The 25,581-nt window shown below is 35.0% G+C and overlaps 1 protein-coding gene across 4 annotated transcripts in view; it reads right to left on the reverse strand.

Moving 5' to 3' along the window:
• The window catches only part of RIT2 (Ras like without CAAX 2), a 394,401-nt gene that overhangs the window by 310,015 nt on the left and 58,805 nt on the right, over nucleotides 1–25,581 (reverse strand). For all 4 annotated transcript variants that reach the window (XM_002757199.6, XM_078346932.1, XM_078346933.1 and 1 more), the window contains one exon: nucleotides 7,534–7,590. In XM_002757199.6, coding sequence (XP_002757245.1) covers nucleotides 7,534–7,590 — 57 coding nt within the window. The remainder of the gene's footprint in view (nucleotides 1–7,533; nucleotides 7,591–25,581) is intronic.

Here is a 25,581-nt window from a genome sequence, read left to right on the forward strand (position 1 = left end):
ATCCATGAAACAAAACTGCTTTCTTACCTCTAAATCTACAAATTAATAGATAAAGGCAAAAATTCATTCTGTTATAGTGAAACTAAACTGTGAAGTGAGGCAAGAGTAGAAACAGAGCTAAAACAGTAATCTAGGCTGGGGATTCTTCTGGCTAAGATCAAGATGGTAGCAGTAGAGGTAGTGAGAACAGATGAATATTGTACATACTTAGAAGTAGAGTCAACAAGACCTCCTCAGAGTATATAGTGTGGCAAAAGATAAAAATCAAGAAAGAGTCAAAGGTTTTAGGCATGAGAACCCAGAAATCTGAGATTACTATAGAGATAAGAAAGGCTGTAGAAGAAAAAGATTTTTTGTAGAATGAACCAGAAATCAGCTGTGAACAGGGGACTTTAGATATATCTATTAGAAATCTAAATGGAGAGGTTGTGTTGAAAGCTAGATATTTAAGTGTGAAATTCAGGAGAGAAATATAAGATGGAGAAATAAATTTTGGAGTTGTAACATATACATAATATGCAAGCCCATAGCACTGAAGAGAATCACCAATGAAGGGAATGTGGATAGAGACAGTAAGAAGGCCAAGTGCAAGAAGACCAAGCACTGAGTCTTAGGGGGACTTCAATGTCCAGGAAAAGAGGAAGAACCAGGCAGGGTCAGAAAAGCTGTCACAGAGATTAGAGGAAAATCAAGAGACTATGATATGCTGTATGCCAAGTGAAAAGTCAATAAAATCCAAGACTGGTAAAACATATCAAATGCGACTGGTAAGTTAAAATGGGGAGAATTAATACTGTCATTGGACTAGCCACTGAAGAGTCAAGGAAACCTTCATAAACGCAATTTCAGTAGAGCAATGGGAGGAAAACATGACTAGAGTTTTCCTAGAAAAGGTGTCTGGAGGTACATTCAAAGTTTTGTCACATCACAGTGGAGAAATGTGAAAGGCATTAGTAGAAGAAGTGGGGTCAAAAATGAATTTTTAATTTTTCTTAATATTTAGAGTGCAAGAAAACCACCATTTTTATGATACTAGGAAATGATTCATAAAAAGAAAAGATTGTCTTGAGCAATATTTTTGGAGGATGGAATCTACTGAATGCAAATGGTAGTTCTGGCTTATGGAGAAGCATTGGCAGTTCACCTAAGTTAATAAGTGACAAGGATAAGTGTGGACTCAGAGTAGTGGGTAGCTTTGGAAGTATCTTCTGGGAGGGAGTCTTTAAAATTTATCTTCAGGACATTTCTATTGTCTGATTAAAGTACAAAGCAAGATCATCAGTTCAGATATGAAGATAGGAGGAGAAGTTGGTGATTTTAGGGCAGTGAGAAATTGAGTAGTCTATGACCTGAATGTGTTTTCCAGGGCATCATTGAAAGCCTATTTAAGATCAAGCTCAGGACGTTTAAAGTGAGACTAGACTTCATGGTCATACTCAGCTGCTCCAGTGCAATTTCATAAAATGCAAAGGTTTAGGTTTAATTAGGGTGGTGCTTAGCTTACTACATCAAATGAGGGGGGCAAGAGGTCTGAAGTTATGTGACCATAGAAATCTAATTTAGATTACAGGGGAAAAAAATGACACTGAAGTTGCTCACGCATTCTTATATTCAACAAATGTTTTGATCATTCCTAATAAAACATGCACCATGTGAAGTCATGTATGAAATTCAGAACAAAGCAGATATGTTGTTTCCTGCCATTATGGAACCTAGATTTCATATAGTAAGAGGAACAAAAAATTCATATAATTTTAAATTCATAATTGAATAAATATGATTAAGGAAACAAGCTGTGTGCTGATATAGGAAATACACTATGGTTTTCATTAATATGTGTGCATGTGTGCCTATGTGTGTGATTATGTGTTAAACAGTTTGTTTAGATAAGGTGATCAGAGACCTTTCTGAGGCAATGTATGCAAACTGAGACCTGAAGAATGAATAAGAACTTGTTCTGTAAAGAGCAGAAAGGTGTTCAAGGTACAGGAAAGTACCTTGACAAAAACCCAAAGGCAGAGAAGAGGTTGCTTGGCACATTTAAAGCACTAAAGGGAGTCCAGTGTGGTTGTTGCACAGCAAGCAGGAGGGTGTTACAAGATTCATTTGGAAAGAAAATAAGAAGCCTAAGAAGCCAGGGTGAAAGCAGAATTCAACATCAATTTAATTAGTTTCATACTAATTACCTTATTATTCTACCACATTCAAACATTCCAGAGTCATGAATAAATATAATTCTTCAAGTTTAGTTTATAGGTCTTGATTTCCTTCAAGAGTTACACTGTAGCACTTATTCTGCCTAGTAGTAATATCCTCCCTTCTCCAGACGCCTTCGGTAACTATCCCTTCAGTGCTGCTCTGTAGACCATGGCTCTGTGGTTTGCTCTCTAGAATAATTGGATACATTAATCTATGCAAATATATAATGATTCCTAATGGCTCTGGGCATTAACTCTCCCCTGAGCATTTACATTTTAACAGGAATTTTCTAGTGACACAAAGGAGTGACTCTATTAATGTACATATTAGACACAAAACAGGTCATTTTAGTGTAATTCAAACACACTCTCTCTAAATTCCTAGCTTAAGAAGTATTTTTTTTTCTACAAGAGATATTGAGAAATGTATACTTAATGTGGTACATTTTTTCCACGCTGGTCTAACAGCCATTGAACATGAGGCTATCTGCAAGATGACCTGTCTATATTGTTGATGCACTTTGCTGCTTATATGATGTCCATGCTTTTTCAATCTGCCCAAATCATTCAGGAAGACTTAACACTAAATATGGCATTTTATTATTTGTTTTGTAGAGCTTGTTGCAGTCCTTACCAACTGCTCGGAAAGAATATAATTCTTTCAGATGAAGGTACTATACCGTTCTCATGGCTTGTAAGTGAAATTGAAAGTCTAAAACACTAAAAGAGGAAAAGCATTCTCCGTTGAGTCAATTACAAGAGGATGTATTCCTTGAAAATAGGATATGTAAGTATAGTTTGAAACTTGTTGGTCTTGTGAATTTCTGGGCACCAGAGAACCAAATAAATGTATGTGCAAATGAGTTAATAAAGTCATAACTGATTCCTGGGTTGTTAAAGCTTTTTTCTTTCCACAGGGAAAGCAACCCTAAGAAACAATTGGATAGGTCCTTAAGGGGTTTTATTGTAACTAAATTGTGTGCTGTATATTTAAAAAATTTTTTTTCTTATACTTTAAGTTCTGGGGTACATGTGCAGAACGTGCAGGTTTGTTACGTAGGTATACACATGCCATGGTGGTTTGCTGCATCCATCCCCCCATCATTTACATTAGATACTTCTCCTAATGTTAGCCTTCCCGGATCCCCCCATGCCCTGGTATCCCTACCCTAGCCTCCCTACCCCCAAAAGGCCCCAGTGTATGATGTTCCCTTCTCTGTGTCCAAGTGTTCTCATTGTTCAACACCCACTTATGTGTGCTGTATTAATGTAATTATGTCAGGTCATTTTAATGCAGTGAGACCAAAAAAAAAAAAAAAAGAAAAATTGGACTCTAGACAAAGAGATATGATCAGCTCTCAGAGATGATGAAATAAAACTAGGCAAAGAATCTCAATGAGAAAGAATTCTTGCTTATTATTGTACACCTTTGACTCCTTTGCTTTGTACAATGTCTGAAACATAAATATTTGTTAATGAATTAATATTGAATAAAGAGGAAGGATTAGAAGAGCAGAAGGAGTAAGATGAGAAAAAAGAAAGAATGATTGGCATTAGCACAATGCTTTTAATTTTTTCAAAAAATTTTCTTTTGCTAATCATTTTAGGTCAAGAAATAGCCATTAACAAACATAGAGAATTTTTATAAAAGACTGCTAGAATACCTTGGTTCATTATTGGTTTAGTTGCTCACCAGGACTCTAAAGTTACTATAGCAATATCTAAAAATGATTAATGCTTTCCTACAAATGTATTTGCTTACTCATTTTTCATTTAAGGAATATCTTTTAGCATCTGCTATATGTTCAACATTCTGTATAGGTCTGAGATACACTAGTAATAACATACTGAGGTTTTTTTTTTACCTTTATGACACTGATTAGACAGATAATTATCCAAATAATTATTTAATTTCATAGAGATAAGTGATATTAAAAGTATTCAAGATTCTGAAAGAATGCATAAAGAAAAGGCTTATTTTTGGGTAGCCAAAAGGGGTGCTCTTGAGGAAGCAATATTAAAATTTAAGTTTAACAGAAAACTGTGAGTTAACAAAGCGAAGATGTAGGTGAAAAAGGGAAGAGCATTTGGGGTAAAATAAGGGTGAAAATACCTTAAGAGAGAAAAGGGCTTGACTAGCTGTGGATCTAAAATAAGGTGGATGTGGTCGATGCCCAAGAAGGAAGCGGCAAGTGTGGAAGCTGAAGACAGAAATAGCAGCAAGACCATGAGAGTCTTCACTTTGTACTTAGAATTTTTTATGCTAAAAATAATGCAACACTAGCGACCATCAAACAGAGAATAAAGTAGTCCGAATTAATATTTTTAAAGATATGCTTTGGTTCTGTGTAGAAACCAATTTTAAATCGAGTCTAAATTGGAGATGGGTGTGGCTTAGAACAAGATTACCGAAAAGGTCATAGAGAAATGGGGACAGTTTTAAGACCTGTTATAAAGGTAGACAAAAGAGAATTTTATGAGTGATTTAATGTAGAGGTTTAAATAAGTATCATGAATTATTCTTGATTCCTGGCATTAGATGCTGGTGGATGAGGTGCTTTACCATGAGAAAGAATCCTGGAAAAAGTAAACATCTACTACAGAAAATCAGCTATTAGTTAAAGTTGGGGCATGTTTAAATTTTCTGCCTTGAAACTATCAAAGGGAAAAGTGAAGCAGGCTGTCAGTAATATTCATCTTTCTCTCACAGAAGAGTATAAGACTGTAGGTATCTAAACCCTTATCTAGGCCTAGAAGATCTTGAAAAATCTGGTGCCTGGTAATGTACTGTATTTAGCTCTGTCTTTCCATTCTGCATATTATGCCACTTACTTCACCCTTGGGCTTCTGGATTCCAAAATGCCCCAGCTCCGCCACTCGTTGTGCTCTCTTGTCTTGGTGCCTGTACTTTTTGCTTTAGCATTGCCTCCTCTTCACCAGCCTAATTCCTATGCATCTTTCAAAAATAAGTGCAGAGATTATCTGCTCTAAACTGTCAAACAAATTTATGACAGGCCATTCACTGTTTTGGACTGAGCTCCTGCACTGGGCCTAACAGACCCAACCAAACCAAAATGAAGTCGCTCACGCTAGATGCCACAAAACCAAACTGAAACTTTAAGCAAGCAAACAGACCCCCCAGCAGGCCAATATTTCCTGAAAGCAAGAGATTCCATTCTACCTGAGTCAGTGTAAAAACGATGTCTCCTCTGCTTTAACCCTTGCAAAAACAGTAATGTGAAGTAACCTGATATTAACCAATCAGCTTTTCCTTTCTATCCTTCTAAACTCATTGGTTGCTGATGTTGAAATTGTTGCCAGTAAATAGGGGTAACAATTATTCATTGGAAAGAAAACTGGTATCAAATAATATATCTAACTCTTGTCAGTGATAAAGGGATCTTACGTTTTCCTCTTGAGGGGTCATTAAGTCAGCCATGCTGAGTTACAGTTATGTAGCAGAAACTGTAAAAGCAGGTGAAAGGTAAATTATTAGAGACTTTTACCTTCTGCAAATAGGTTACCAATGGAAAATTTTTAACCAATATTCCCATTAGAAAAGCCAAGAAATGAAATGATGAGAAAATAGAATCAAAAGAAATAAAGTATTCTGTTTCCATTTTCAAACTTCTTCCTCTAAAGCTGTTTTATTTATAGCCAGATAAAGGTATGATTTTAGCTGTCTGTTAGTACTGAATGTGCAGGTATCTTAATCTCAAGTGATAGATGTGCCTCATGGATAACTAAAGCAGACATCATCATATACTTCTCATTTCTTCCTTTTGAAGGAGTCATTTATTATTTATTCACATCTACTGCCCTATGGAAGCTGTTAGATGTGAGAATTTGGTGAACAAGAGGCTGGTTTTTGAGACACCAATACAAACAAAGCTTAAAGAATAACAGAAAGTAATAAGCAACTGAGTGATTTTCTGACTTCATAAAGTATATATTATATTATTGAATTTTCCAACAAGATAAAAGATTTAGAGCTTTTTCCAAAGATTTCCCCGCTTCTGTAACTTACAGTGTGTGGTACAAAGCTATAGGCATTCTAGAATTAAGATATTTAGAAAATAGACTTAGAGAATTATCAAGCAACAGTTGCAGCTAATCACTTTTAAAACTTCACAAAGTTGTTACTTTCTCTTTAGAAACAAACCTCAACTTATTGAGGAAGTCCTTTCTGGTTACCATATACTAATTGCATGTACTTAAATCTAATTGATTTCCTTCAACTGATGAGGTGGTCTTAATAAATAATCAGACATTAAAAAATAAGTATGTTTTATGTATGTCAGCAATAGTATGCGAGCAAATATTCTGGGGGCTTTCAGGGAGAAATATAGGAGTATAATCTGTAGAATGATGTTAATACATCAAGTAGGATTTTGAATTAAAATTTTTTGATAGGCAGAATAGAAACTAGAGTATCTTACTCATGAGTAGGGTGAGAATAAGAGCTATTCAGACTGAGGGAACAAAGAGGGTAAGTAAGGGAGTGGTTAAAGGACCTCACCATCCAGGCAAGCAGTCATCCCTGAGGAATTTAACAGCTCTATGCTCCCCTCTCTGGGAAACAATGCTTGATGTGTTAATACCAGTGTGTTTCTAGACAAAGAGTACTATGGTGGACTCTGCTTGAAAATCTCCAGCCAATTTGTTAATGCAGTTTTTTGAATGAATAAAGCAATTTTAAAAACATCTTTTGTGCTTTGAATGCGGGAGAAAACTTGTTCCCCAATGCAAAGCTTCTGTAGTATATTATGATAGAAAACTGGATAGGAGGAATAAAACATGGCTGTTATTTTGGCTCTAACAATGTTTTTACACCTTGAATGTCAGTTCCTAACCATCAAGATGAGGATGATGGATAATATTATGTCAATATCTAACTTTCCAAATGTACTATTAACATGGTTAAATAACTCTGTGGTAGAAAATTCAGAGGCTGACAGAAGTGAGCAAATAACCAAATACATATATAATCACATCAATTTTATTATTCAGAGCACAATTTTATTATTCAGAGAACTGCTCAAATGCAGGTAGATATCCATTATTAGATGCTGAAATCACTTAATTATTTCAACCACCATTTACCAGAAAGAAATAAAATAGAATAGATAATACCAGAGTACATGGCAAGAAGGAAGGACAAATATTGTCTCTTGAAGCTTCTGTTGTGGCAACTTACGTATTATAAATTTCTGTATATGTGTTCTGGGGCATAGAGTAAATTATGTTTATTTTCCATCAACATTTCTAATATTTTTAAGCCACTTAGTCACAGTGTCTTTGTTCAAGCTAAAGGATAAAAGAGGCTTTTACTTACCTATAGTAGGGTCATGATAATCAGGGAACTGATGACTAATAAACTGCATTGTCATTGCTGAAAGAAAAAAATACATTTTGTTTAATACATATTCACCGATTCATCAATAAGTTATTTACCAACATAGTTCACAAACCTTTTAATAGGTTCTGGGGAAGAACTTGTTCGTGTGAGTGGACCAATTTAATTTCACATGAAATGAAAACAATAAGACAAAGTTCTAGGGCCGGGCGCGGTGGCTCAAGCCTGTAATCTCAGCACTTTGGGAGGCCGAGGCGGGTGGATCACGAGGTCAAGAGATCGAGACCATCCTGGTCAAAATGGTGACACCCCGTCTCTGCTAACAATACAAAAAATTAGCTGGGCATGGTGGCGCGTGCCTGTAATCCCAGCTACTCAGGAGGCTGAGGCAAGAGAATTACCTGAACCCAGGAGGCGGAGGTTGCGGTGAGCCGAGATCGCGCAATTGCACTCCAGCCTGGGTAACAAGAGAGAAACTCCGTCTCAAAAAAAAAGTTCTAGAAGGAAAAATCTGTAGAAGGAAAAATCTATTGAATAATGCCAGATACGTCTCTGAAATAAATATGTTTGAATTGTAAGTGTATTTCAATAAAAATTGTATTAGAGTACAAATAAGCGCTTGGCATAATGAAAATGTAACCCAGCTGCGGAATTCCTCCTGACCTGCTCTGGTTAAATAGTTGGTAATGAAGGACAAGTCCCTTTCACCAAAAATCTGTACATTCTCTGAGACTCTACGTTTTTCATCTTAAGAGTAAATAGATACTCTCTGAAGTTCTTATGAGCTACAAAGATATGTAATTACATGATTTTTGTCTTTAATTAACTGTTCAAAATTAAGATCATTTCAGTTACTTTTATGTTGCCTAATTTATGTTATTGACCACCTTTTTCATTACTTTTTCTCTGTAATCTTATGTTCCCCACATGATTTCTAAATCTATGATTTTGTAAAACATTTGCAATATTTCTATTGTAGAGGATTTCCTCATGTGAATTTCCGTTATTAGGAAACAAAAGGAACTCTGAAGCAAAGCAAAAAACTTAGATAAAAATGGTGTATAACAGCTCTTATCTTTCTTTTATCCTCACTTCTGCATGTGTGTTTGTTGTCAGGCTCTCTCCCTGAGCAAACTTTAGGTAAGATCCTAAGCCTTCTTTTCTACTAAGCCTCAAACATGGATGCTGTCCTTGCATTTCTGGCTGGGCCTATATAGCCCACTTGTAGCACAAATCCTGCTAAGTTAGTTTAGAGAGAATCCTCCCTGACTTGATATTTGGTCACTCTGTCCTACCTTTAACAAGACTCCTGCTAAATCACTTTAGCAAGAATTTTCCTCCCCTTGATGTCTCCTCTTAGGACTTCTCCATTCACAGGTGTAACCCCTCCCCTCTCACCTTCCTCCTCCCCAGCCTTGCCTATAAATCGCCACATGTTCTTTCTGTATTTGGAATTGAGCCTGATTCTATACGAACGACTCTTTTCCCTACTGAGAAATGTAAAAAAATAGAAACTGAACCAGTGAAAGAGAATTTCTGCTTTATGCTTTAACGATTGTTTACCTCCTTTGTTTGCACTGACAAAAGGTCTCTACATGAAAGTATTACTCAATTTGACAGCTTTGGGCAAATTTTTAAATGCAAATAAACATTCCTTACAGATAACCTGATAAGTTTGAATACTTAGGTAAACAAACTGAAATAAAATGCATGTTTATGTTTATTAAGCGGATGTAAAGAACCATTTTGAAAACGCTTTTCCTGAGCTTTAAAATGGCAATTGCCTCCCTCTTTTAATCCCTGACTGGTTTATCATATCCTCCATACAAACACTGTAAATTTTGAGTTTTCACTCCAACAAAGTTTTCAAATGTCTTGATTCTTTCTGCTGTTACTCTAGTTCAGAATCTTATATTTCTTTTGAAAAATCTTTATTGAATTAGACCAGAAATTGTTTCCTCCATAAATATTTTATTTTCTTTATATTAGATCTTTTCTAATGGTACCAACATCATCATTTAAAAAAATTATAACATTTACATGTCAGCTGCTATTGAAATAAAGAATATAATCTTCAACATAATATGCTAATATATGTGGTCTTTTATAAACTGTGTTCATCTTGCCTTTTGGTCTGAACTTATACCACTGCCCAAATCGCTACTAATCTTATTCTCAGAGTAACTGTGGTACTTTCCATCCATGAGAATGCCTTTATCCTATGACATATATATGATCTTTGCCTTCTTCATTTTGATATCATAATAATGAAGACTTGCTCCTTGCCCAGACTTTTGTCAGGCACCTCTGAACCCTCTTCTTACCTACACCTAAACTTTTGTGCTTCTATGTTCATCTTTTCACAACCCAGGTTTAGCAAGAATACCGCTAAATCTGTGTAGAGAGCATCCCCTACCATTAATATCTGATTATTCTCAATACCTGGTCAAATTTTTCATCCCCACCACTCCTCAAGAAATATTTGATTACTCTGCCTTCAAAAAGAATCTCATTAAATCTGTTTAACCAGAATCACACCTTCTGGATATTTCTTAATACCTTTCCATCCACTGACCCCAATCCTGCTTCTTGGCTATACATCCCCCTTAGTGCTTGCTGTATTTGGAACTAAGACCAGTTCTATATATAGTTCTTCCTTATCCTTTGCCATAGTTCCTGAATAAAATCTGTTCTTACCAATTTAACTCCTCTCTGGCTCTGATTTCCTTTAACAGTGCTAATAAAGATTGATATCTCTATTCAAATGTCACATCCTTCTATTCACACATTTAAACTTTCCTCTTCCAGGTAACAGAACTTGATAGTCATGGAATCAACAAGTAATAGAAAGAACTACGTGTAATTATGGGCTAAGTTAATTGCTATGCAATTGGGAAGGAATTGTGGAGGCTGAAGAAGTTTTGAACAAATTTAAGAAAAAAGACATGAAAGCATTTTAAGAAATAAGAGAAATATTTGGATATTAGACTTGAGAATTATAGAACCAACATCAGAAATAAATGAATCAGTCAAGGACTTACCTGTTACCGTTATTTATAAGAGCACCTAGGCCAGGCATGCTGGCTCACACCTGTAATCCTAGCACTTTGGGAGGCTGAAGCAGGCAGATGACCTGAGGTCAGGAGTTTGAGACCAGCCTGGCCAGCCAACATGGTGAAACACTGTCTCTACTAAAAATACAAAAATTAGCTGGGCTTGGTGGCACATGCTTGTAATCCCACCTACTCAGGAGGCTGAGGCAGGAGAATCACTTGAACCCAGGATATGGAGGTTGAAGTGAGCCGAAACCACACCATTGCACTTCAGCCTGGGTGACAGAGACTCCATTTCCACCCTCCCCCATAAAAACAAACAAACAAAAACGCCTGACATATATTTAGATGATCGAGTTTGTGCTTTAATGGAAACCTGCTGCTTGTTGTATAATTGAAAAAAGCCCTTCAATTGTTGAATGTTCTGACCCACCACTGAGACAGAACCAAAGCAAAATGAGCCAGCTGAGCTTTGTTTCAGAATTCAAAGGATAATTTTAGAAAGATTGATTTGTAAAAGTTTCTTTTGTGTTTTACAAAGTGGCTCCCCTATGGGGCATCTAACAGTCATTTCCATTTGGGGGGAGATAGTTTGTAAAACAAACAATTTTTGAAAAATCTCTCCTAAATACCTATCAAGCTCAACCTGTTATCGAACTGGAACAATCTGTTATCAGTCAGACTGGAGATTAAATTTTATTTCATTTTATGTTACACAGTTTTACATCTTCAAAAAATTGCCATTCAATTATTGCTTGCTAAAGAGCAATTTCATAAGAAACTCAAACATTATAATTCTATTCTTTTTTCAGATATTTTAATTATATTGACTTTATTTATATCATTTAATATAATTACGTTGACTTTACAATACATTGGTTCTAAATATCTAGTAACAATGGTCTATCTTTTACTTCCAAAACATTCATTTATGTACACACAAGAATACAATATTGAGAAATGAGTAATGATCAGAAAGTCCCAGGTAAGAACAGGGGCCCTAGAAAATACCAACGTAAGTCAGAAATCAATGTTTTTATCAGAGTGTTAGGATATCCATAAGCAATGCAATTGTGAATTGTGACGTCTATTATTAAAAACTTTCCCTTATCTCATTTAATTAACTTTTTTCTTTTTGGTCTGATCAAAATTATAGTTATAATCACTACGTTAACTTTCTTTCAATTTTAGGGGTTTATTCCTAATTTTTCTGCAAATTTACAATTTTAAATCACTGTGTTTTGGGGGTTCTTGGTATACTATAGTGTTGGATTTTTTGTACCAATTTAAAACTTGTTTTATTTTAATAGCAAGTTAAGACCATTCACATTCTTGTACTCGTATCCTTATTCTTGTTTTAGTCTAAGGTTTAAAATTAAGTATAATAAATCTTCATCAAAGTTTTCCCAGTCTTCTTCTGATTGGATGGAGGAATCTATATATTAATATAAACTTATAGACGTCATGGGTACAGTATTTCCAGTGTTCTTGCCTACTTAAAACTATTTTCCTATAGCCTTGATACTGACAAGACAACTTGGCTGGATATAAAATACTTGTCCTGCTCTTTTCTGAACCACGTTAACTGTTTGATCTGTTTTCCTGGAGATACTAAGGATTCCTTTTTCTTTGTGGTACACTACTTTTTCTAAGTTATGTCTTAAAATTAACAGTTTCAGATTTTTTTTTCAGGTATGAGTGGATCTTTTCAATAAGTAAATACATTTTTTTTTAATTTTTACAACTTTTTATTAAATTATTTTTTTAACATACTGTCATTTTTATTCTTCAAGGATTTGACTTTTTATACTGTTGAATATTCTTTGCCTTGTTTCCATTTCTATCACATTTTCTCTGACTCTTTAGGTCTTGTAAAAATTATTAATCACATATTCATTCTTTGTTGTTTCCCTGCTTTCCTCAAATGGCTCAGTTTTCATTCCAAACTATTCTCCCAACAGTATCTTGTGATTTGTCCTTATTTCTGAGATGATTATGTATAATCCTACAATTTCTTGTTTTTCAGTATATTTCTTCTTTTTTAAGTTCTTTCTGTTTCTTGGTTTTTGAATTCCTGATTCCCTGTAAATTCATCTACATATAATTATTTGAGGATATTTAATTCAGTTAAGCTTCTTGTAGTACATGTCAATGCTTTGTTAAATTTTGTGGGAGAATATTTATTAGCTTAAAAGGGTTGATTTACTCTTTTTTTTTTCATTTTAAGATAGTTTTTTATCATGTTTGTTTTGCTTTTTTCCCCTCTATTCCTAGGTATTACATATTTAGAGTTATTATATCAAAGGTGTTGTCTTCTGTCAGCTTAGTAAAGTGCTGTTGTTTTTTTATTCCAAATTCTATAACATTGGGAGGTGGGGTTAATAGGAATAATTGTCATATCTTGTTTCTCCTTTTTTTCAACAGGATTTTTAGCTTTCTTCACTACCTTCCTATCTTTTCCTTCACTGCTGCATCTAGAAGGTGAATACCTCCTTTCTATTTATCTCCATCTCCCTGGGAAGCAGGCTGTCAGTTCTGGTTCTTATTGCTGGGAAACTTAAAGTCCCAGACTAATGTTCAGCATTTTTGCAGTTAGTGTTGCATGGCTTTCTTTCGAAGGATGATTTAAGTACCAATATTTTATTTAAGTACTTGACTTTCCTCTTCTCTTTTTCTCAGTCTTTTAAGTGTTCCCTCTCTTCATTCTCTACAACCGCAGTCTTGTAATGGCAACAGAATTTCTGTTGACATTGTTTTATTTTTCTACTTAGAGGTAATTTGACATTCATGGTGTAGATCACATGTGGTTTAATTTTACTTCCTGTTGGCATTTTGGCTTTGAGAAAGGTTGTATGGAAAAATTCAGATTCAAGAGGCCAACTATATCCTGCTACTAATTTTTCACTGACCAGTAAACTCTTATGTGTAAAATGGAGCCCAGAATATTCTTGAAGTATAGATCTTTGAAACTTGATGCTTAAAAAGAGCAATTAAATTTTTCATGAAGTATTTAGGTCAACTATAATTTAAATGCAACATATTTACTTTCTTTTCTTATCTACACATCAAGTTACTTCAATTAGATGACTGGAAATTCATTTGTCTAAGAAGGCGGAGAGAGAAGTGTAAGAAGAACTGTAAGTGTATTACGATTTGGTCAAGACCACTTAGAACAAGAAAAATTATGCTGTTCATTCCAACATATTCTAAAATTCACCCATAAAATATCGACTGAGCATCTACTGTGTGCCAGATACTAGCAATACCAAATTAATAGGTGGAATCCTTCAAATATAGTGAATTCTAGATGTGTTTTAGATCTCCCCAATCAAAAAATTAAGGTATCTGCATGTGAAAGTGTGGGAGGGGAGAGACTGATGGAAATAGGTGCCCTGGCATAAGTATAATGTATAAGAAAGCTATTTCTCAGCTATCTCTTACAAAGAATTTATTAGTGCAAAAGACAAATGGCTGAACAAAGTTTTGGTGTTTTTTCTAGAATTATTTTTCACCCCTGTCAAACTGTAACATAAGGGAGGCTGGAAGATGATCATTCTATTCCATGGAGTCTTTCCCAGATCCTCTCATCAAGTGGTCTCCCGCCCCTCAGAACTTCAAGGCCTCCATTGAGTTCTTTATGACAAATTGGCCAAAAGTGAAGTAAGGGAATTCACAGAGAATTGCATGACAGAATCTTAAGGAAAAAAGTGCCATAAATATAGTACACTACTGTATCCACAGTCTATTATTAAAAAAAATGTAGTTGCTTGGCTCCTCCTAACTGCTATGGGGCTGGGATGTACGTTAGGAAGAAAACAAAATAGGTTTGTTGAACACATAACAGGCTTCAGCATAAGAGGAGAAAGGATATTTAAAGGATGGGTGGAAATGTGAAATGAAGGAAAATGAAATGTTATACTTTCTTTTTCCCCAGAAAGAAAAATCCTTGTCTGAAAAAACTAACTTTGGTCTTAATGTTACTCTGTATCTTACTGGCCTCTATAGGGAATTCTTCTAAGTTATCTGAAAAAAGCATCTTTTAATTTTTTATTAATATTTTCAGAAATTATTATAAAAACATACTTTAAAAAATTTTGTAGGATATAACAATCTACATGCTAGGGACATATGCATAATTGTATTTATTGCTTTCAAAAATTAATTCTTTAGAAAGGAGTATATCTGAAATAACATGTGAAGAAGTTTTTTCATGTTAACTATGTGGTCATCATAAAAAATCTGGGAAAAGAAATAACAATAGGAGGTTTGTTCTATTGCATGCACATAAATGCTTCTTTGAAAGCTGGTTAGTGGTTTTATGGATACAAAGAAAGTGCAGAGTGTGTATGAGTAGAGAAGACATTGGGTCAGATAATTTGTGTCACCTATTGCAATGTTAATAAAAATAATTAGGGATGAAAATAAATAATGTTTAGTAGACTCGATAGCCCTTTGCTTTGACTTCTAAAATTATTACAGTAATGCTTTACCCTTGTATAGCAAGTAAGAATACTACCCTGCTGTAGAAATGGACATTACTTAATGGTAAGCTCTGGATACCATTAGGAAGTACCTGATGAATTTCATATCAAAGACACTTTTTCTTTATTAGTGGCCTTATCATTAACATATGTTATGGAAATGTAGTGTTTCCAAGGACTTTATAAAATATGCATTAAGTATATATAATAAATAATGGCCAAATGCATCTTAAATGTTCATAAAATAGTAGTGGTGAGAGATTAAAAACAATCATTTTTTAAAGCAAACACATTTTGTGTGGACTTCTTTTTTTCATGCACATATTTTATTTAAATTTCCATTTTATTATTCAGATATTCCCATAATTTACTATTTCATTTTAAAGTTAAATATAAGTCAACTGCTTCTTGCTTTGCATAATTCAGTATTAAATTATCAAATTTACTTCTCTGAATATCTGACAATATTATATATTACCCTCCTTGGAATGTCAGCGGTATTTGGCCAGAGGCAGAGACTGTCAGTTATAAAAGAGGAAAATTATTGAAAGGGATTATTTTCTACAAAATAAAATATATATATATTAAAATATTGCATAAGATCATACCACTCATTATTACTCCTCCAACCCACACTCATTCCTCCAAATTATTTTTATATTTATGCGAAATATTAAATTAAAGCAATTTAGAGAATAATATAATCTAAAAACTCAAAGACAGAGTTGGCAAATCACTGCTTTTCCTTTGAGAATTGATGACCTGTCAGTGCAATGAGAAAAATGAAATTGGGAGACAGGTCACTAAGATTTAGTCACATTTTTCTTGGTTTTTGGGACCTTGAAAACATTACTCAAATTTTCTGACTTCATTTTCTTGTATGAAAAATGAGAGGAGAGAGATAACTTAAAACCACATCCAGATTAAACATTCTGCAATGCCCCTTTCTTCATTTAACTGTTACCATCATTGTCATTCCTTCTTCATCTATTTAGGATCTGGTTATCTTATTTTCTTGTACTTCAATTCTCTATTTTAGTCATTCTATTTCAGTCACATTGGTCTTCAGAATTTGTCAAACCTTCCGATAACCCCCTTTCCAAAGGAGAGTCTTTGTTGGTGCTTCTACCTCTGCCTGGAGAACTCTCCCCCAGATACCTGCACGGCTTACTCTAGGCTTCTTTCAGATTATTACTCACATGGGCCTTCTCTGGAAGGTGTTCTCTCATTACTGAACTTAAACCAAAACCCATTCCCTTCTCCTTGGAAATCCCTATATTCCTTTGCTGGCCTTCATTCATTCAAATATGTGTCAGACACTGCTTAAATAGTTGGGATATGTCTGTGCACAAAACAGATAAAGACCCTTGCATTCTAAGGGTTTACATTTGAAAAGGAAACGGAGTTGTGGAGGAGGACAACCAGTAAAAATTTACACACATTTGCTTACACAGTAATAGTATGTTTAACGGTGACAACAGCAACAAAAAATAAAATTATTATAGCATTATTATTAAAATAAACATTTATTATGGTAGGTAGGATAAAATTCAATCTCAAAATTAAATAAATATACCATTTTCAACAAGAATAGGAACCATGTACCATTTTCCACGAAGATAACAATGAGTATTAAATTGTTATGTCTTTTATATCCCAATGGATATATTTACAAGAAATTATAGCATTTTTATTTAAGACATCATTATTTAAAATAAGTCAGAAATTATGTCCTTTAAATTTAGGATAACATTTTTAGATATCAACTTTAAAGTATTTAAGTTTGATTTCTAATCTGCAAAATTCCTTGAGGAAACAATTTAACAAAATTGTTTTGAGATCCATATAGTAACTTGGTCAGGTTACAGAGCTATATCAAGGAATCAAATTTAATTGGCCCTAGGACCCCAAGGCCAGACTCTTTCCATTGTGCTAATTGATTTTCATTAATTCCTTCCTCTTACCTAAAAATTTATGCTCTATCATAAGCGGGCCATTGATATTTGCCAAGTAATATCACATATGTACACTAAATGTTTTTTTTGAATGAATAAATAAATGAATGCCTCTAAAATTACCTCTTGACTCAAAGTCAAACTAAGGTAAAAACAGAGACAGTGATGTTTTATTTTCCCCTCAGCATACATATTTACAAATATTTTCCAAAATGCATTGAGTTGAAGGTCAGAAATAGCACTGTAAGAATTCACAGCCTAGGATATTTCCCAAAAAGGACATGCCCAGAGGAAGCATGGCTGCAAAGCACTGGGGCAGCCAAGCAGCTGAGCACAGAGAGTAAGACTGAGATAACAACCAACCTGGAATGGCCCCAAATAGGAGTAATAGGATCCTTTTAAAGTCAAGGTAAAAGGAAGGTACTGAGAATAGTGGTAAAACAGGGTCGTTGTGAAGTTTGGCAAAGATCTCCTAATTTTCTTTGCAACTTTTGATCCTGGCAATGTTGAACTTCTCTGCTAAAAGAATGTTGAATCAGAAATTGGGTAAGAAGTATCCCAATCCCACTCTAATGACACCTTTCATTTTTTTCAAATTAATGTAGTTCTAAGTTGAAAGAGGTTCTCCTCTGTTTTCTCTAGGGGTACTGCAGGTTGTACATTTCTATAAAATTAACATTTAAAATAGGGTATTCAGCACTGATGGTTTTGTGCTTTCCAAATCCAAAACATAATTCAGCAGATTTATATGAGGGTAATGAAGCTCAACAATCCAGGCCAATCCCAAACCTCTACTTCCCAAAGTTAGATTTTCTGAAGCAATTATTTTCTTAGAACAAAGCCATCACAGTTCAAAGGTGGGAAGGGAATCGAAGAAAGTGATTTAATTTGTTTATTTAATTATAAAACACTTACTGAAAACCTGGTATGTCTAGGTTTCTATATGTATGTGGTTATAGGATATGGATGGTTGAGAAGAAAAGAACTGAGATTTGGGGGTTGAGGGACAGATGAGAAAAAGGCACCCTTTGGTTGGGGGAATGGTGTTCAACTGAGCAGTGGATGGGAGCTGCACCTTTTGAAATTCTTCATTTCCCTGAGTGTTTTTCCTTCTGTGGAATGTTCCCCTTTACTTTCTTGACATTTCTCCACAAACTCACTGCTAATGGAAAGAAATTGTGCTTTCCAGGACTTTAAAATCTCTATTCATCTTCACTGACTGATTCGCAAGGGTGATTGATGAGACACACAAAAAAGCAAAGAATATTAAAACTAAATATTACCAGTCATCATTTATTTGCTATATGCTGACAGTTTATTTTATACTTAAACAAAGAAGAAAAATAGACATTTTCACTAATATTTTCTCAAGTATTTTATCATTTAGGATAAACCTCATCTCCCTAGATAAATGAAATACTGTTAGTGCCCTGCATACCTGTGCCATCATACGTAAATACAACTCTCTGTAGCGCCATTCTTACAGCATAATAATTAATGGAGACAATTATTGGAGTCTCATCTACATGAATGGGTGGTAGTAACTACAGACAATTCCAAAGTATTCAGAGTTAAGAATGTGTATAATTTTTCATAGGAGTTATCGTAGACATTAATATCTAATCCATTGAGAATTCATATTGTTATCATTTGCCACAATAAGAATTTACTCTGTCTTGACATCCTGATCCTGCAGTGAAAACATTTTCTGACATTTTAGATATTCATGTTGGTAACTAATAGACACCTATGTATAGCTGGGGCTAAAGGGTTTTCTTTCATTGGTTTAGAAGATTCTCAAAGCATTAAAGCACCTTTGATTTATGTATTGCTATAATATTTGCATACATCCTAAGCATTTTCTTTTGTTTGATGAATCTCTAACCTACTTGTAACAATTTTGTAAAAAGTCTGAGAATAGATCATAGATTAGTCGGCTGCCTCCCTTGGGCATTGGAGGGCACAAATAATATTTGCCTCACCCTTAGTATCTTTCTACCTTCTGCCTGAAACTTCCCAATTTGTGTCATGTACCTTGAATGTGTTTGGCCTCCTAGGCTCTTTTCTTAAGATGTCATTAGCTTCCATCAGTCTCCACAGTCTTTCACAAGAAAAACTCTGAAAATGAAGGATGGACCATATCCTGAATAAAAGTTGTACTCTTCTCATGGCCTTACCTAGATCATAGCTATTTATATTAATCAGGCTAATAATGGTGAGAATCTTTATAATATTATACTTTCATATGGTTCTTTTGGCTTTTACATTATTTTAACTATATTTTACTTTTCACAGCATATGTGAAATGATACCAATCTAAAGGCAACAGCTAATAGGCTCGGTGTCAGATGCAGCAAGATAAGCAGTCCTGATGGGCTGAAATGGTGGGACAAACCCAGAAAGATAAAACATAACGGAATCATGCAAAATCTTGTATTTTAGTCCAAATAATCAGTGGGACAATGACAAAACTACAAGAACGAGTCAGTGCTGGCACGACGTCCGTTCAAACAAAAAAGATGTGGATGTTAGGATCAGATCTACATAATTGTCTGATACAACATAAAATTTGAAGGATTTGCACAGTTTTAGAGCAGATTGTGACCACATTATTAATTTTCAACATATCACTTCTTGGTCCACTAGACTAGATTTGTTATTGTAACACAAACACATCGACGGACTAGATCAGTCACTGTACTGGATTTCATCTTGCTTCCATAGTAAAAATGGTTTGGCTCCACACAGTGCCCTGAGATGAGCTCTGCCTACAGCTGTGCTGCTTCTACTAACTTCTAATCACCTGACAGCTCTCTAGAGACTGGCAACATGGTGTCTGGCAGACAACACAGGGTTCTCTGCAGTCAACATTCACGGAATTGAATTATACCTATTATGCCTAGGGCAGTGATTCTTATAATATGGTCAAATAACCCTTAGGGTCTGACAGGCCTTTTCATAGGGTAAATGAGGTTCTCTATTTTCCCACTTGCGTGTTTGAAACAAGCTTTTTAAATATACTCAACCAAAACAACATACTTTAGCACATTGAAAACAGTAACAGATAGGCAAATGCAACTGCCTTTTAAGATAGACATCCTTGGAGATTTTAAAACAAAACTTCAGTTTTAATGTATAGTGTGGTAGATATCAATAAAAATAATTCACATAAACAAAGCTCTTCAGGGTGCTCAGTAATTTTTGAGTGTTAAGTGTGATGCTGAGAACAAAAAGTTTGAGTACCTCTGATCTAACACAAAACTTAACCCTTCTAAATAAAAAGAAACAGACAAAACTGTTCACTTATCAATTAATACATATTTCAAAAGCCTATTTCAAAAGATGACACAATTTGAAAACATATTTGGACAAGTTGTCCATATGACTCCAGGTCATTTCTTTTTTCTCGTTTCGTTTTATTTTTCTACTGTTGTTCCTTTCTTAATGTCATATATTCATGGCTATTGTGCTTTTATCTCTCCCTTTTTTCTTTTAATCTTTCCCTTTTTCACTTATTTTCTCTCTTGCCATATCCAACTATTTCTCCCATCACTCTTTCTCCCTTTCTAGAACTTGCTGCCAATTTTTGATTTTCCACTTCACCACTATCTTACCTGTGCATAATATCAAATTATAGAATTAAAATTAATGCTTTGCCTAATCAATAAAGTTTTAGTAAGTTTCTGGCAAATCATTCCCTCTTCTCTGATCCCAGAACAGGTAATATTAAAATTTTGGTGACTAAAAACCAAAACAACACCAAAAATATATTTATAAGTTATACTTAAATGTAAACACTTGCATTTTTCTCTAGAAATGCTTTTCAATATTCTTAGGAAATATAAAGGTAAATAAAGTTAAAATAAAATTATTTTATTTACTATCTGATATGTAAAGAGTCTACAAATGAGAAGAGTAAGCATAATATGAAAAAAAGGAAGAAGTTGTTGTGAAAAGATCTAAAGCCAGGGGCTGAGAGAGATGGAACATGCCAGGGAGCCACGTGATGGAGCATGGTTAGAAAATTGGGGACAATTTAATGATAGATGTCAAATTTAAAGTATGTGGTTTCTCTGTGTTGAAATTATACTCTTTTTTCCTCCTCTTTAATAAATCAGAAAACACAAAAATATAAGGGGAGTTCTGCTGTTTAAACCCATCAGAAAGTAGAGGCTGCCTGGTGAAACAGGACGGCAGCCGTGGACACTGAGAGTAGAAGTTGTAGCATGTGAGATCAATGAAATGGCTGCAGGTGTGGATTGACTCTGAGATAACCCATAGGGATCTGTGATCTATCACATTTGGAATCATTAAATGTACAAAGAAGGCATACTGACCTTCACAATATGTGTTATGCTGGGACTTGACATTCCATTTTCTGACTTTTAAGCCAGTTCCTTTAACAATCATTTTATTATATGGTTGCATTATATCGGTTCATTAAATTCATAGCTAATTGATGTCAGGCTCCTGTTTCTTTTGTATATTTATATCAATAATATTAGTGTTAACATGACATTAAGTGTAGCATATATTCATTAAAAATTGGTGACCAACTTACTGCTGATATAAATAAATGCATCAAATATTTTGAAACCAGTAATTCAAAGAATTGGATATTTAGGTTGTGAGATTACATGAAACTGTCAGTCTGGGAAAATAGCCAAGGAAACAAGTGCTAGAAGCTTAAGACATTTCCTGGATACTTACACATGACATGGTTTTAGGTGAGTTATTAAGTAATTTTTCTGTCTCTTAGCAGCCTCATCTATAATGTAGCATTAATAATAATACCCACTATTTGGCTGTTAGGAAAGGTAAGTGAAACAATGTATGTACAGAACTTAAACTAGTGACCAATTGTAAACTCTTGATAACATTTATTGAGATTTTCTTTCAAACCATTTTATTTGGAATGATTCAAGTGATTTGTCTTTTTAAATGTTTCATCATGGTCTCAGGGTCTATCTAGCTAAAATATGATGTTTTTTAAAAAAACCACAGATCACATATGTTCATATGATGTTGTCCCATCTGTTTGAAATATTATATTTCAATCAACTGGTGTTTCGCTTTAATGAGTACACCTTGTTTGATGTTCCTTACATATTATCATGGGAATGCCAGTTGTTCATTTTTCTGTTGTTTAATTAATGAATTAGTAGAGAAGAGAATATAATCAATAATCTGGTTTCTAAAATTGTTTCAACCACTTTAGACTTAATTAAAAAATAGTTTGAAACTAGAGTAGCCACTCAACTTATTACTTGATAAGGGTTGTTTTCTGCTGTTATTCTTAATACGTGAATTGTAGCACCACCAGTATGGCACTCCAACTCTCTGGAGCAAAAGTTAATTATGGAGAGAAAATTGGCAAACTAGCACTGACAGACATGATGATAGTGAATCTTGGCTTGTGAAATTCCAAAGACAGCATGTAGTTCCCTTTCATAAACAATGACACAATAAGAACTACCAGGAAATTGTCCAGGGTTTGATAGAAAGATTATTGAGCAACAGTGTCAGGAGAGCTAGATTCTCATCAAATGGTAGCTCATTAAATTAATTCAGACAAGTCACAATGACAGCTCTAAGCTCAATTTTTTTTAGCTCTAGATCACAAGCACTGTAATAGATATATTCTTTTTATTTTCTGTAATTTTATTCAACAAACAACTGCACTGCAGCTAGGTCCTCCGTTGAGTTTTAGGGACACAGAAGTAGAAGAGGTAAATTCTATCTTCAAGGAACTCACAGCAGAATGAAGGATAAAAATTTAAAAAGATAATTACATCATTGTGCACTAAGTGTTATGATCATTAATCACAGTTTCTAATTTAGGGAAGGAAGAGGGAATGTACTCTAACCTTGGGGAGAATTAATTATTTCTCTGAGAAGGTAGGGGCATTCTGAATCTTGAATAGTGACTATGTGTTAGTAGTTAACGATGCACATGGGTAGGGAATAGAGGAGAGTTACAAGCAAAGGAAAGAGCATGTGCCACAGTCCCAAAGGCTCAGGCAACAAGCTGTATTCAAGTATTTCTGCTAATTCATTATAGATGGAGCTCAGGGTGGATATAAGGTGTACAGCGTGCCCATGGAGGCTGGAGAGAAAATCCAAAGTCATATCACCAAGGGCCCGTTGTGTCATGCTAAACATTTTAGCTTTGTTCTGAAAGCAGTGAGTAATTGAGAACATTTTTTTTTTTTAATGGAAGAGACATACTCAGAATTGCTTTTTATTTGTTTGAGACAGGATCTTGCTCTGTCTCCCAGGATGGAGTACAATGACACAATTATGGTTCACTGCAACTTTTAATTCCTGGCTTCAGTTATCCTCCCCCCTCAGCCTCCCCAGGACCTGGGACTGCAAATTTGCAGCACCAGGACTGGCTAATTTTTAATTTTTTGGTGTGTAAGGAAGGACAGAGTCTTATTGTTCTGGGTTCAAGTGATCCTACTGCCTTGACCTCCCAAATAACTAGGATTACAGGTGTAAGCAATCACGCCCAGCAGAATTGCTTTTTGAAAATAAAATCTACCAGCAAAAGTGAAGAAAAAGATATGAACTGACATTTCTGGGGACAGAAATACCTGTTAGAAATCAGCTGTGTGAAATCTGAATGAGGAAAGGTGAAGGCTGTACAGAAGACTCCGTCAGTAGAGGTGGTGTGGTGTTACGGTGTTACGGTATATACTGGTTTGTGTCCAGGGTTCCTGGTTCATAACTCCCACGGTAGTGCTTCTTTTAGTCTCTTGTTACAATGTTGGGTGTATTGAGCCTTAAGGGTAGGCCTCAGGAAACAGAATCCTCTTCTGTCCTCCATCTGCTCCAAAGCAGCACTCTAATCTTTCCTGCCATTCTGACTATGAGTTTTAAGACCCTTCCCAGAGAGGGTCCTGCCCAATACCTAAGGGAGGGAATGCTAACCTTGTGAAGCTTCCATAAAAAACCCGGGAGGACAGGGTTTGAGGAGCTTCAGGACAGCTGAGCACGTGGAAGTTCCTGGAGTATAGCACACCTGGGTAGGGTACAGAAGCTCCGAGCTTCTTTCCCTATACTTTGCCCTAAGTGTCTCTTCATATGTATCCTTTTGAAATATTCTTTTTAATACACCTGTAAACATAAGTAAGTGTCTCTCTGAGTTCTCTGAGCACCCCAGCAAATTAATCCCACCCAAAAGAGGGTAGTGAGAACCCCAACGTGAAGCCAGTTGGTCAGAAATTCCAGAGGCTCGGACTTACAACTAGTGTCTGGCATGGAGCAGGGAATGTTGAGGACTGGAACCCCAACCTGTAAGGTCTGACACTATCTCCAAGTAGATAGTGTCCCACCTGACTTAGAGGAGACCCAGTTCACTATTCAGTGGGTGGGGAAACAAAACAAAACAAAACATATATGGCCACAGAAGTCTTCTGTGTTAATAATTGCTGTTGTGGTGGCATGAAAGTAGAGGAAAAATGCAGTTAGAGGGGAGAGATTTTCCATTACAGGTAGGAAGAGATGTAATGGATAGATATTACAGAAGAGAATTTGAAGGAATTGGAGACTGATCAAATAGACGAGGTATTTTTTTCTGGGTGGATGAGATGGTGACCTTTGCTAAGGGAACATAGGAATAGTAACAGGTTGATTAAGATAAAAAATTTCCATCCAGGAGAAGTGCACTTTAAGGTACCTGCCAGCTTATAATGAAAGACATTCATAAATTAGATAAATGTGTCTAGAGATCTGGAGATGATCCCTCAGATCTTTTCATATACTATAACTTAATTTATTAAAAAATTAACAACGAAAAACTTTTTTAGTCTTAACTGCCTGCTAGCCATTGGTCTAAAGCTGAATAATTAAATGAGAGAATACTAAGTACTTGCTGTATACATTGCTCTTGCTTTGAAGTAGCTCATTAACTCAGGAGGGATATAAGCCATGTTGTCAAACTTACAAAATAGAAAATCAAAATGTCAAACAAAATGTTTACCTTTTAACCTTTTAACTTGTTATGGAGACCCCCTCAATCACCTCTTCCCAGATAAAATTCCTACTTGTTCAAGCTAGAGGTTCTTTTGGACCTTTTCCACTCCCTGTCTCTCCTGTATTCTTACCTGAGTTTTGGATTATCACAAGCCTTTTTTTATCCTGTATGATACAGACTCGGAGGGGATACCCAGGACTCACCAAGGTTTTACAAGACAGGCCAGACAATAGCTTGCTGAATAAAAACACTCCACTCTCATGAATTTACTTTAAGCTTTCAATCCTTTTGCTACCATTTTTAATATATTCAGCAGTGGCTAATAAATAAATAATGACAGCTTATTTTCCTTGTCACAATATCAACCTTTAATTATGGAATTAACTTACATTGTGTATATAAATTAAAAAGTTAAATAATGCAATAGATATGTGTGTAAAAGACCTGCACCAAAATCATTATGAAAATAATGGTTGCTCTGAGAAATTTAATTAGGATTATGTAAAGAAGAAAAAGGCATTTATAGGGGTGATTTATTAATTGGACTTATATGTTTCTAT

The sequence above is a fragment of the Callithrix jacchus genome, chromosome 13, assembly GCF_049354715.1.
Source record: "Callithrix jacchus isolate 240 chromosome 13, calJac240_pri, whole genome shotgun sequence".
Classification (NCBI taxonomy): Eukaryota; Metazoa; Chordata; class Mammalia; order Primates; family Cebidae; genus Callithrix; species Callithrix jacchus.